We start from the raw sequence: 14,789 nt of genomic DNA, 5'->3' as shown, positions 1-14,789 counted from the left end.
AAGAGTGGATGTGCAGTCATAAATGGCTGCACATCCAAGTGGAAGAATGTATCAAGTGGGGTACCACAAAGCTCTGTCCTAGGCCTAGTGTTGTTCAACATTTTTAAAATGATCGGGAGGAGGGAATAGAGGAGAAACTGATCAAATTTGTCAAAGACACAAAGCTAGGAGGGGTAGCTAACACTAGGGAAGAGAGAGAGGATTCAAAAAGATTTAGGAAAGCTTTAATAGCGGGCAGCGACTAACTGAATAATATTTAACAAGGAGAAATGCAAGGTCCTACATCTGGGCAAGAAAAATGAAAAAAGCACATACAGAATGGGAGGAATTGGGCTAAGCAGCAGCACATGTGAAAAAGACTTGGGTATACTAATAGATCACAGACTGTACATGAGTCAACAGTGTAATGCAGCAGCAAAAAAGAAAAACACAATTCTGGGATGTATTAAGAGAAGCATAGAGTCTACATCATGTGAGGTAATTATCCCCCTATACTTTAGTCATCTGGAATGCTGTGTCCAGTTCTGGGCACCCCACTTTACAAAAGACATAGACAAACTACAGCAAGTTCAGAGAAGGGTTAACAAGATGGTGAGCGGTCTGCAAATCGTGTCCTATGAGGAACGGTTGAAGGATCTGGAAATGTTTAGCTTGCAAAAAAGAAGGCTGTGAGGAGACTTAGTAGCTGTCTACAAATATCTGAAGGACTCTCACAGTACAGAGGGATCAGCCTTTGTCAAAGACTAGACTAGAAGTAATGGGATGAAACTGGAAGGGAAGAGATGTAGATTAAATATTGGAATAAACTATTTGACAATGAGGGTGATCAATAAGTGGAACAGGTTACAATGGGAGATGGGAGATTCTTCTTAAATGGAAGTCATTAAACAGAGGCTGGACAGACATCTGTCTGGAATTATTTTGTGAATTCTGCATTGAGCGAGATGTTGGACCCGATGACCCTGGAGGTTCCTTCCAACTTTACAATTCTATAATTCTATTCTATGATCTGATTGTTTATCACACTGCGAATTTTTACTAAGTATATTGCAATCATTTCCATGCAATGCATCCTCCTGTCTGATACTTATGAGACACCATTTTGATTTTTAGATTTCTACTTTCTCTACCCCTAAGCAGCAAGCAATCCCATAATGCATATGCATAGCATCATATTACTAGCCAATAATATATCTGCGTGCTAAGAGGACAGTGCAATTGAAATTACCCTCTATGTTCTCCTAAACAAGCTAAAGGCCATAAGTATATAGTCAGGGAGCATGAACTGTAATCTCCTCTATTATAACTGCATGATAGGAGCCTCTTATATCATAAGTAGCTGTTATAAGGATTTATGCCTCTCCCTCACCCTGTGAGGAGCATGTGTGGTAAAGTCCATGCAGTTTCATTATACAGGAAATCTGGTAAAAGTGACTTCTTGAAGAAACACAGAGAAAAGTTGTCACATTCACCCTGAGTGTAAGACGCATCATGCCCATGACCACGACTAACATAAAGTTGTGTTCATACAACTATCATATAAACTAAACAAAAGGAGGAAGGGACAACCTCACCCTGACTACCAGGACAAGAACCACTCGGCCTTAAAGTGAGGTTATTGTCTTGTGGCCCCATGTCTTGTGCCTCAGCCACTAACTCTAGCAACAAAAAGAAGGAAAACAATAATGAACAAACAAAGCACCACTTAGCTTCACAGCAGAACTCTACCACCATAAATACATCTATTCTCCACAAAGACTGAGAAAATAATCAGCAATAACCAGACCCAGAAACAGACTTAGATAATGACCAAGGCAATACAACTGGACAGACAGAGTTCCACAAACACCAGGGTAAAATCCATAGGAAACAAGAGAATAAAATTAGTGACAGGGAAACACTGAGGGAATACAAACAAATGACAAAAGTTACACCTAAAGAATAACAAACCATAAAAAGATCAACCTGTTAGACGACTGGAACAGTGCAACCAGTCCGTCTATGTGTCGAGACCACCATGCCACGACCCCGTTTCAGCCAACAGACCATGCAACAAGTATATCCAAAGTTGTCACAGTGAGATCACTTGACCCAAATAAAGAATAGGACTCCAGAAATATTCAGATAGAAAGGAATAACTGAACAAGATAATACTAGCGTACAGTATATTTGGAAGGTCTTCAGAACCTTTCACTTTCTTTACATTTTGCTATGTTGTAACCTTGCGCAAATAAAAAAAAGCCAGTTTTTCCCCATCATTCTGCAGTCAATACCCCAATAATAACAAAGTGAATACAGAATGTTAGACATCTTTGTACATTTATTAAAAATTTGGAGAGACCTCAAAATGGCTGTCCGCAGTCAGTCACCATCCAACTTGACAGAGCTTGAGAGGATCTGCAGAGAAGAATGGCAGAAAATCATCAAATCCAGGTGTGCACATCTTGTAGCATCATACCCAAGGAGACTGGTGGCTGTGACTGCTGCCAAAGTTGCTTTAACTAAGTACTGATTGCAGGGTCTGAATATGTATGTCAATGCGACATGCTAGTTTTTCATTTTTTTTTAATTTACAAAAATTTCTAACATTCTGTTTTTATTTTGTCATTATGGGGTATTGAGTGTAGAATGATGGGAAAAACTGGAATTTTTTATTTATTTGTACAAGTGCAGCATCCGAGGAGTGGGCCCCAGCCTTGGAGACGGCAGGAATGAGTTTAGGCCTTATCACGGTGGCACTACAGTCTCCCACCCGGAGGGTAACCAGGGACATGTCCAGGGGGCCGATGGCAGGCTATTAAAGGGCAGGTGAACCTCGCTGTGGTTTACCTTAGTCTCTTGTCACATATCATGCCACCGTTCCGTCTTCTGTGATGAATCCGAATATTGAAAGAACTGGTTCACACACACACAGTAGTTGAATTAGCAAAGCCAGGAATGGTCAGCAGTGACACTTTACTGGAATAAACTTATTTATATTCCAGGAAGAAATAATCCACGCCAGCAGAATATTCAGTACAAACTTCACAAAATGATGCGACAGGGAGGAAATCACGGGTACACCAAGTAGTCTAAAGCCTCAGTTACCTTTATATTTCCAGGCCCGGCACAACTTTGATTCTCTTCTCCAGCTCTCTACCGGTCAACATTCACATCTAACTCACACTCCACTCTGCAATGTCGCTTTCTTCCTCCCCTTCAGAACCTCCACGGGAGCAAACTTCTGATATCTCCTGGGTGTAATGGGCCCAGGGAAAGCTGAGGTTACCTTTCTCTCTCTCCCATCATGGCCCCCATGAACTGAAGGTGCCTGTGTAGGTCTCTGACAGCTCCACTCACTCCAACTACAACTACCACTCCAACTGCAACTGCTCTTTCTCTCATACCCCTTGCAAACATATATATAAAACAAGGTTGCATGACATACAAAAGATACATTTCCAGACATAACCCAGACAGTAACCCATTCAGTGCTAAAGAGGTGTAAAACACATCATATTTTTACAACACAAAGACACTGACAACACAGTGAGCACGAGACAAATACATTCATGCTTATGAAGGGGCCCAACTAACTTTGGGCCACTACACAAGGCCACAATGTAAGAACATTTTTAAAAAAGTGAAAGGGTCGGAAGACTTTCTAAATGCACTGTAGATACACTGGGTGACTATTTACATAATAAATGAATAACAAGTTCACCCAAGTGACCCTTTAATACCGCCTAACTATAATATGAAAATGTATGTATTTATATTGTAGGTCACTTCTATACAGTATGTACTGGAGCTGCAATATTCCTATTCTGCACATACTTGCCTGCAATTTATTGGATGACCCATATTGTATCATAAAAAGTACAATATACCGGCTGCATTTTTTAGCTCATAAGACAGTTCCACAATAAATACTTTTCCTGTAATGCAAATTTTATGATCTTAAACTAAGTGAAGGAAACATTCTGCATTACTTCTATTTTATTTTACTCTTCAAGCAAAACATTTTAAAATATAAGTATATATCATTTCACAAATATATCTCCAAAATAGTTGACTATAAAACGTATTTGTTCAGTCTGCTATTTTACAGGGAGACATGAAAACTATTAAATCATGAAATTGTATTGCAGTTTATGGTAATATGAGCTTTTAAATATAGATGTAGTTATTGAAATTTATTTGCTGTTTATGGTTAAGAAAACTTACCCAAATGCCTTCCTCTTGATGGTACTGCTTCCAGTTCCTCCCAGTGTCGCTGTACAGCAGCAGATAGCTTGTAACCCAGTCTGAACTACCATATTTGCCTTGTGTAGCAATAGCTGTGATTTCAGTCCTCTGTCCTAGGTCAATCTGAAGCCATTGGTACTTATTAGATATACGAGGAGACCATCCTCCCGCTCCTGAAGAAAGTGAATAAGCAACATTTATGAAATATGCAGGGTTCATTGCTTCCAAAACAGTTAAAAATATTATAAGAACTATTTAAGAAAAATAAATGGTTTTATATATATATATATATATATATATATATATATACCCTATATACCCGAGTATAATCTGAGTATTTCAGCACATTTTTTATGCTGAAAAAGTTCCCCTCGACTTATACTCGTGAGGTAAAAAAAAAGAAAAATACACGCAATACTCACCTCCCAGCCGGCGTCTGTGTCCCTGGTGTGATGGTCTCCCTGGCGTTGCCGCAAACTGCTTAAGATCTCTCCCTGCTGTAATCTCCCTGCTCAGCTTTGAATTCCTCCACCGTCAGCGCTGTGTAAGTAAGTGCTGTGATTGGATCAAGCGCCAGCCAATTACAGCCGGTGCTCGATAAACCAATTGCAGCCATTCAGGATGTCATTCATTAACTGAATGGCTGTGAATGATCGAGTTCTGGCTGTGATTGGCTGGCGCTCGATCCAATGACAGCACTTACACAGTGCTTACGGCAGGGGAATTTAAAGCCAAGCAGGGAGATGACAGCGGGGAGAATTCTCAAGCAGCTTGCCGTCGGGGAGATCATCGCGCCAGGGACAAAGACGTCAGTTGGGAGGTGAGTATTGCGTTTTTTTTGTTTTTTTTACCTCACTCGATATGTATATCCAAGCTATTCAGAAAGCGATACGTGGGTCAGATGTGGCCAATCACATTTTTCTTTGATGGATCCTGACTCCTTACCAGTTTCAGTTTGGAAATTCAGTGAAACGGAGATGGAGGAAATCTATCAGCAGTATTTAACTATCTTTATACAACCTTCAACCTCCAGTACTAAAATACTAACAGTACCAATATTAATAAAATATAATAGACATTAGTAAACTTTGAACCAGCAGATTGTCTGTCAGTAGCAGACTAGAGAAATGCCTGAGCGGCACAGAAACTACAGTCTTGTTCATTCCTAGCACAGGTCCTTAAGGTCTTCAAATTAAGTGGAAGTCACATAATAGACACATGAAAACTAAAACCTACTACCAGTTTTATAGACTGAGTACAAATCTATTTGCAATATACTATCACTCATTCCCATGCCATTTGTAATAAAAATGGCAAAATAATTGCACCCTCCCTCTCTGTGCCATTGTTAATTGGATATGGCCATGAATTACACTGCAGCTTATTAATTTCAGTACAGCCCAAGTAAAGTAAATTAACATGTTTTGTACTCATACACATTGTTTACATATTAATCAAGCCTTGATTTCCTTAAAATGTTCTTTCATCAAAGTGTCCACCCTTAGTAATGATCACAGTACTTAATTAATTTGCCTAAATAAATCCATATTCATAACAAACTAGCTTTTTTTGTTCGTTTCTGAAAAATTGACAGTTCGGGTGGTGTAGTCAAATTAATGAGCAGGAGTGTAAATCCCACCTAAATGGACAGTCAGTGATAATTAAACTTCTCTTTGGGTGTCTAAAATAGTAAGATAAAAGGGCATACAGAGGCCCTTAATTGTCTCAAAAAGTAGTTATTACTTAATTTTTACTTAAAGTGCACACTCAATTTCAGATAACGTTTCAGTATAAGCTGTTGTGTGTGTACATGAAGAATAACACTATTTCTGGCCGTGATATCACTTGCATCATACATTGTTTACCAGTTTTCCTTCTCTGCAGGCTGTATCTCTTTTCAGTTCTTTTTGCGCTGGTGGGTGCGGACCGTTGCTACGCTATCTTTTATATAGTGCACATGGAAAAACAATATTCTGCTGACCAATTCTCTGTAATACACAAAAGTAACAGCATCATGGAGGACAGTGTACATCAGTACTGAGCAGTGTAGATGTAATTTCAAGGTCTATGTGTGAATCTCTTCCACCAGGGGTGTAGCTAAAGGCTCATGGGCCTGGGTGCAAAAGTTTATCTTGGGGCCCCACAACTTCTCTTAATCTCTTAATGCAGAGGAGTAACTTGAAGCTCCTGTGCCCCAATGCAAAATCTGTAGCAGAGGCCCCAACTACAATGCTTTATTCATAGTACTGGGCTCCCTATATGGAAAAGAGAGGCCTTATGGGCTCCTTAAGGCTCCTGGGCCTGGGTGCAACCGCATCTCCTGCATCCCCTATAGTTATGCTGGTATCTTCCACTATAGAACAGCTTCTTCCTCCTGCTCTCCTCTCATTTGTTAGAGATTTTTCAGTACAAAATCGGGATTTAAGGTAAAGTGATTTGCGCTTTTGCTAATTATCACATTGGCTATCATGTTAATTCAAGTTGTCTCAAAGGGCAGTGATAAATTAAGTCAACTTAAAACTGAAGATATGAAAGCTTATAAATAATCATATAATTGTAAAGTATTAATGGGGCTGTCACCTGGGCATTAAACCACCGTCTTTCTCTGTAATTAGGTCTGAAGCCTGGTACCGGTATTTATTGCCAGTACCAGTTAAACATAATTTTGTTTACTACTGCCAGCCGGGTGGTAACCCTCTCTTTAATGTGTGCAGCCCTGCTTGAATTTCTCAGTAGCAGGAAAACTCACACAGTCAGACATAACCTGCTGCCGCCGAGAACATTGCTCTGCTCTCCACTTTAGAGTGTCTCCTCCACCCATAGCATAGCATGTGCAGAGACCATGGGTTGAGTTGCTCTGTAGTGCAGAGCAGAGTAATGTTACTGGCTACAGAAGGCTGTATCTGACTGTGTGAGTCCAACTGCTGTTGGGAGATTTACGAGAGAGGAATTATCACTAAGGGAGGAGGGGACACAATAAGGAACCAATAGTATAATGCGTGACACAGAGAGGAAACTGTATCTAAGAGGACACCACTGTGGAAGACACTGTTAATACTGCAGCCACTGTGGGGGCCACTATTACTACTAAAGCTACTATGGGGGTCACTATTACTACTGGGACGACTAAGGGGGACACCACTGGAGGCACTATTATTTTAGAGGCCACTGAGGAGAACACAAATACTAGTTGGGACAACTAGAATAAAGTCGTGAAAAATATATGTTGTGATACGCTAAGTCTACAACCATAACCCTAACCAGGCACTCTTTTGTTTTGGCCAGTATTTTTTCATTACAAATGTCGCAACTCTAAATACTACATATGAACCAGTAGGCAAAATTCACCAGATTGTTATAAATAGAGCTAATTGACAAAATGTATATTAAGCAAGTTAAAGCACATTAGCTACAGGGTGGAGCGCGGTAATTTGCTAATTTGGGAGTGAAATAAAAAAATAATGAACTTGTAAAAACTTTATTTTATATTTTATTTACATTGAACAGTAGTGGAATTTACAAATTATTTGGTTTTAAATATTGTATGACCTTCGCTATCCACACACTGCTGCATACGTTGCATTGCAATGATCGAGTGGTTATTTGAAAAATACGCTTCAACACAAAATTAACGCTCCTCACGTGTCCACTGCATGATGGCAACTGAAAAGCAGCTGCAGACAAACTTCCCGTCAGCCACTATAAGCAACGCCCACTCTCCCCTCTCTTCGACCAACAGCGCTGCCACAACCTGCAACTCAAAAAAGCAACACCCTGGAAGACCTAAGGAACAATATTGACGCTGAGATTGCCAGAATACCAGTCGACATGCTTGAAAGAGTGCATGAGAACTTCCGAAAACGTATGCAGCAGTGTGTGGATAGCGAAGGTCAACATTTGCCAGATACAATATTTAAAACCAAATAATTTGTAAATTCCACTACTGTTCAATGTAAATAAAATATAAAATAAAGTTTTTACAAGTTCATTATTTTTTTATTTCACTCCCAAATTAGCAAATTACCGCGCTCCACCCTGTATATACCTAAAGACACTATAAAATACATAAAAATCAGTATATGGAAAAATTCAGGAAAAAATATTAAATAACATGTTTATCCCCACAGCACATGTTACAAATATCTTATAGGTAGGGTCTCACCACTCAGATACCCACAAATCAGTAGATAAGGCTACATCCAGGTACAGAATGAATAGAGAGGCTGAGTTCCTCAGGGCTCTTGATGACAAGGAGTAAGCTTTACCTTTCACTCAGCATGCACAGATAGCACATGGCCACATATGTAACAACCTATAAGACTATTCAGACAAGCGATTTGTCACATGGACTGATTGTCCATGTGAAAAAAATTAACTGTATATCCTATTCTCATCCGTTTTCATGCTCTCTACTTTATATACCCATGAGAAAATTGTTACTATTCAAAAACAGAAAGCAGGTCCTAAAGGATGAATAAACTACATGTATAATGCATTTGGAAAGTTCTCATAGCCTTCCACTTTTTTACAGTTATGTTGTGGCGATATGCAAATTAAAAAAAGAATTCAAGTTTTTCACCATCATTCTGCACTCAATATCCCATAACAACAAGTGAAAACACAATGTTAGAAATCTTTGTAAAGTGAAAAACCTAACATTTTCCATTGGCATAAGTAGTCCGACCCCATATGCAGCACTTAGTTGAAGTGCCTTTGGCAGTGATTAAAGCCTTCAATCTTCTTGGGTATGATGCCACAAGGTTTGCATACCCGAATTTGGGGATTTTCTGCCATTCTTCTCTGCAGATCCTCTCAAGCTCAGTCAAGTCGGATGAGGGACGTCTATGGACAGCCATTTTCAGGTCTCTTCAGAGATGTTTAACTGGGTTCAAGTAAGGGCTCTGGCTGGGCCACTCAAGGACATTCACAGAGTTTAACCCTAAGTCACTGCTGTGCTGTTTTGGCTGTGTGCTTAGAATCATTATCTTGTTGGAAGGTGAATCTTCTACCTAGTCGGAAGTCCCCTGTGCTCTGCATCAGGTTTCCACTAGGAATATCTGTTATTCGCACCATTCAGCTTTCCATCAACCCTGACTAGTCTCCTTGTTCGAGCCACTGAAAACACCCCCACAGCATTCTGCTGCCACCACCATGCTTTACTGTAGGAATGATATTGGGCAGGTGATGAGCAGTGCCTGGTTTCCCTCAGACATAACACTTACAATTGAGGCCAAAATGTTTAATCTTTGTTTCATCAGACCTGAGAATCTTGTTTCTCACAGTCTGAGATTTCTTTAGGTACTTTTTGATAAATTCCAGGCAGACTTTCATGTCTCTTTTATTGAGGAGAGGCTTCTTTTCAGCCACTCTGCCACAAAGGTCAGATTGGTGTAATGATGCAGTGGAAGTTTTCCACAACTGCACACAGGATCTTTGAAGCTCAGGTAGGGGGACTATTGGACTCTTGGTCAGCTCTTACCAAGACCCTTCTCTTCCAATTTAGTTTGGTGGATTGATCAGTTCTTGGAAGAGTTCTGGTTGTTACGAACTTCTTCTATTTAAGAATTATGGAGGCCACTGTGCTCTTAGGAACTTTCAGTGCAGCAGACCATTTTTGTAGCTTTTCCATATCTGTTCCTCTACTTAATTCTGTCTCTGAGCTCTACAGGCAGTTCTTTTCTCCTCATGACTGGGCTTTGGCTCTAATATGCCTTGTGAGCTGTGAGACAGAGGTGGGTCTTTTAACCCTTTCCAATCCACTGGCTGACGTCTGAAGACAATATGATTTAAGGCTGTACAGCTTCGATGTTGGAAGACGTCCGTCGGGGTTCTCTTACTGTTTATTGCCAGCTTCTCTGCTGTTGTAGAGTATCCAATGTGTCACCTCATGCAGTACTGGCTTTAGCCAGCATATAACGCCGTTGTATAATGGCAGGAAAAGAGTAAGCCCCCTAGGAAAATTAGGATACAAATTGGATTGGAAATGGTTAAAATGATGTCTAATCAACTGAATTTACCACAGGTGGACTACAATCAATGTGTAGAAACATCTCAAAGATGCACAAGAGAGATGTGAGGCCTTCAGAGCTAAATTTGTAGTGTCATACAAAAGGGTCTGAATTAGAGATGAGCGAATATACTAATTTCGAGTAATTACTCGATCGAGCACCACGATTTTCGAGTACTTCCGTACTCGGGTGAAAAGATTCGGGGGGTGCCGGGGGGTGGGGGGAGGCGTGGCGGAGCCCTCTCTCTCTCCCTCTCCCCCCCCCCACTCCCCGCTGCAACCCCCCACTCCCCCACGGCGCCCCCCGAATCTTTTTGCCCGAGTACGGAAGTACTCGAAAATCGCGGTACTCGGGCGAAAAAGGGGCGTGGCCGAGTACGCTCGCTCATCTCTAGTCTGAATACTTTTGTGAATTAAAAATTTTAGTTTTTCATGTAAAAAATGACAAAGATTTAATTTGCAGAAGGCAACAACCTAACCAAGTGTAAAAAAGTGAAGGGGTCTGAAGACTTTCCAAATGCATTGTAAGTTGCATATTTCATCTTCAGCACTGTCTCTGTAATTTTATTTATATTTAATGTTGGTCTCATGTGCAATACAGTATGTTTACACCTGTCCTACTAGAGGTATCTTTAGCTTATATAAGGCTGCCAGAGATCTGTCATTGCTAATCTGAAAATAGAAGGAAAGGCAATGCTTAGATTTAGTAAATGTAGTTAGTCAGATTTATGTCAATACAATAAGCTGTTATAGTAAAACTAGGCACCGAGCCAACTTGTGAAAAATGAGAAGTTCGTTTTTGGCCAGATTCATTTTAGAACAGCAATGCACAATCCATGAAGGTATTGCCAGGAGACAGATTGGGTGTAAGGTATTATTAGGCTTAGTGGGCGATATTCTGAGCTCTACTAGCATTACTGCCAGGCAAAATACTTTTTTTTTTCTAGAAAACCTGTGTGCTGCAAACATGACTGTGTGATAACAAGGTAAAATCTGCTCATATATTTCTGATAACGCATTTGAAGTTTACTTTCAATAGTTAAGTTATTAGTAACTAATACTGATATAACGAGTAGGCAAGCATTCCAATAATATGTGCAGAACTAGCAAACTTTAACTAGACATTTAACATGATGCATGCCATGACGTAACTTTAATTACATTTAATACATCACATGTAATTGAAAATAAAGTTAAAGTTTGCTGAATTAAGCCTTATTCAGGCAAGCATGTTTTTTCGCATGCCTATGTGAGCAATTCTCCCCCCCCCCCCCCCCGCGCGCGCGTGTGCTGCTCGCATGAACAGGCAGAGTTTGCACATGAAACTTTGCTGTTTACTGGACAGCTGCTCCAAAAGGTCCCTTTATTACTGAACACTGTGACAGTGCTGTCACAGTGCTGATGAAAGAACCCCCTGCCACAGCTGTGGCAGAGGAGCGCAATGCCATCCCATTGCTTTCAATGAGCCCGGTGCTGCTGCCGATCCATTGAAACCAATGGGATGAAGGCAACCCCTGCAGGGATGATTTTCGGGAGTTGTGGGGGTTTGAAATATAAACCCTACCCTGAAAACCATCCCTAGCTGTTAAAATAAATTAACTTCATATTGCATCTTCAATATTGCAGTACATTGTATTTTTAATGTTATTCTATTAAGCCTTACCACAGGCAGATGTTAATAGATTGCAATACATGGAAGCCCTAGGAACCTTCACTAAGCTCTGGGTTGCCATGTGAGCCCATTAGCACGCTATGATTGTATCATATGAGGCCAATGGGATAACATAGGGAGCCCCACTATTGCTAACTGCTTTGTTGCCGGGGTCAACATTGACTGTGGCATCCAAGCAGTTAAACAGCCATGTTAAGAGCTAGCTATGACTGCAACCACTGTTGGTGGGTGTCAGCTGTTATAAGTCGGCAGCATCCGATGAGTATAGAGCTTGCTCCATAAACCACCAATGACCACCTTCTAATTGTTGATTTACGACATTGATTATTAACAGGTTAAATATACAATGTGTATCATCTGTGTGCAATGCATAAGTACCTATATAACAGTGTAAGCATTTAAAAATTCCTAAATGCTGCAGGTGTTGCAGACGGTGGTACTAAAGCACATGCAGCAATATCCTGCTGTACTGTCACTTAACATAATGTATATTCCACTATTGTATCTTCCACATATCAATAGATAACATAGTTTAAATATTCTCACTTGCATGTTGATGAAAAAAGTTCCATGGCGGGACTGAAACGTCACATAGAACATGAGTAAATAAACACAGAATTTTTTTATTAGACTTCTTAGAATCCTTCATACATATATTGAAATTGCTTGGGGAATTTAGCTCACAGGATTAAGATCTCCTGGGAAAGATGGTTGGTACAAGAAGGAAATTCACTCCAACACAGTAGTTTCTTATTCTAAACTAGCAAACCAGCTTTTCTGGCTCCTCACAGAAAAGACAATTTTACATTATAAATTCTGCTTGTCTGAGCTCTAACTAGACATAAAAGTATCCCTTGCTATCCAGCTTCAAGCCTGCTGCCCAGGCCCCCTAAAACGTCTAAGAAACCACTTGTGACTCCCATAGACTGGCAATGACTGTCTTCCCCAGACTAGAAGCCATGTATCAGAGAAACACCTCTCATTTAAAGAGCTCTCCCCGCTGGCAGCTAATTAGACAACCCAGCTTTCCCCCTATGAGACACACATCACAAAATTCACTTGAAATGTCACGCTCTGTGATAGAACCATAACGCCTCAGTAGGAGCAGTTATGTCACAGACATAAGCACATCAACTCTTCTCCAAAAATGCCTTCCTTGGGAGGAACACCTCCTTATTCAGATCAGATTTCTTGCAATACATCTTCTGTTCCACCATATATTATGCATCTTCTTTGAGAAGACCAAAGTCCTAAAAGGCCACTTTTCAATACTGTCTCAAAGAGGTTTAAAGCAGCTTAATGAAAACTTACACTGGGAATATTGCTTTGAATAACCTTTCTCAAAGATGCCCTTGAACATCTCAAGGATATTATGTGAAATGTTACAGTAATTAAATACATAATAATTCAGAAAACGAAGGTTTGCTTAGACTGAAGGTGAAATATTACAATCTCTCTGATTTACTAAAAAAGTGTACTCTCGCCATTGCTTATTCTACTTACTAGTTATATTCTATGTTGTTCGGTCATCATCTGGCATTATTTGGCAAAAGTTAAGCAGTAGCTCTGCCATGCATGATCTCCATATTTCCTGGTTATTTTGTTCAAAGCTTGAAGAGGTTTTCTAACTGTAAACTGTTGATGATCTATCCTCACCCCACACCTCTACTCTCCATAGACCTCTATGGGCAGTATAAGACTATACCCTCCTCTATTTCCTTTGTTCAGTGTTGGTTTCTCTGTTGCTAGAGATGGACTTCACTTGACAATAGGCACTGTACGGCAAATTAGAAGGCAATGAAACCACTAGTGGCCAACACTTTACAGAAAGTTTTAAAAATAAAAGTGAAATTTTAGGTAAATAAAGTGATCTGCACTTTTGGTAGTTATAACATTGGCTACCAAATAAACACAAATTGTTTCAAACTGTGGTGACCACTTGAAGACAGCCTGTCAAGTCTTTAAACCAGCAGCATAGCTTTGCATCCATGGAACTGCTGGTTTTTTTGCACCTCTTTTTTTTTGCACATCCCCATTTCCTCTGTCCACTGACAATGAGGAGAGGAGACCACCCACTTGACACATTCAAAGTACCTTGAGAGGTTGCTGCAGTGGAACAGTGGGGTGTACAAAGAAAAGAAGAGGTGCGATAGAGTTAAAAAGGGCCATTGCTGCAAAGCTATGCCAGTGCTAACCAGTGCTCGCGTGGAGAATACAGCATCATGAACAGCAAACACAGCATGCAGTGTGTTTGCTGTCCATGGTGCTGTATTCTCCACAGGAATATGTTTGGTGTGTAGGTAGAATAAGAAGGATATGGTCCACTCAATGTATCTCTCAATTAGAGAAGTACTCAAAGCCGCACCAGCTGTAAATACAGCTCTGATTACAACATAAAAAGTATCATCAATACATATAAATAGATGTTATTTTAACTATATGAGAGTATTCCTCTATTTGTTGTATGGGCTTTTATGTGCATATCTGCACCAGTGCATTATAGCAAAGTGTCTTATCAGCCATGAGATGAATAAGAATCGTTAATGAAGGGAGCCCTTAAAGTTTAAACGTATATTCTTAGCCAATTTCTTCCTAACACTGAGAAGATCTTTTGATCTGTCTAAAGTAGGACTTCAGAATAAATTAAAGGCACTGCATAATGTTAAGTTACCTTGGTTAACCTTGAATCATTTCTTGAGAAATTCATTCAAAAGCTTCCTTTTTATAAATATGCAAACTATAAGAACAACTCTGTCAGCCAATTCATGAAGTGTAATTGATGTTAAATATGTGTCATTGCTCAGTTCAAGTACATTATGTCTACAGTTTAAAGAAATTGGTAACAATTTACATATACAATTACTATACATAAGAAATTTAAGT

General features: G+C 39.9%; 1 protein-coding gene across 1 annotated transcript in view; it reads right to left on the bottom strand.

Annotated features, from left to right (window-relative positions):
* CNTNAP4 (contactin associated protein family member 4) overlaps positions 1–14,789 on the bottom strand; it is a 303,723-nt gene that overhangs the window by 235,748 nt on the left and 53,186 nt on the right. The window contains exon 3 of the mRNA XM_066605004.1: positions 4,207–4,400. Within this exon, the coding sequence (XP_066461101.1) occupies positions 4,207–4,400 (194 nt within the window). The remainder of the gene's footprint in view (positions 1–4,206; positions 4,401–14,789) is intronic.

This window comes from Eleutherodactylus coqui, chromosome 5 (genome assembly GCF_035609145.1).
Source record: "Eleutherodactylus coqui strain aEleCoq1 chromosome 5, aEleCoq1.hap1, whole genome shotgun sequence".
NCBI classification, from domain to species: Eukaryota; Metazoa; Chordata; class Amphibia; order Anura; family Eleutherodactylidae; genus Eleutherodactylus; species Eleutherodactylus coqui.
Note: the sequence above shows the minus strand (reverse complement) of the source record. Positions and strands in the feature narration are given on the sequence as shown.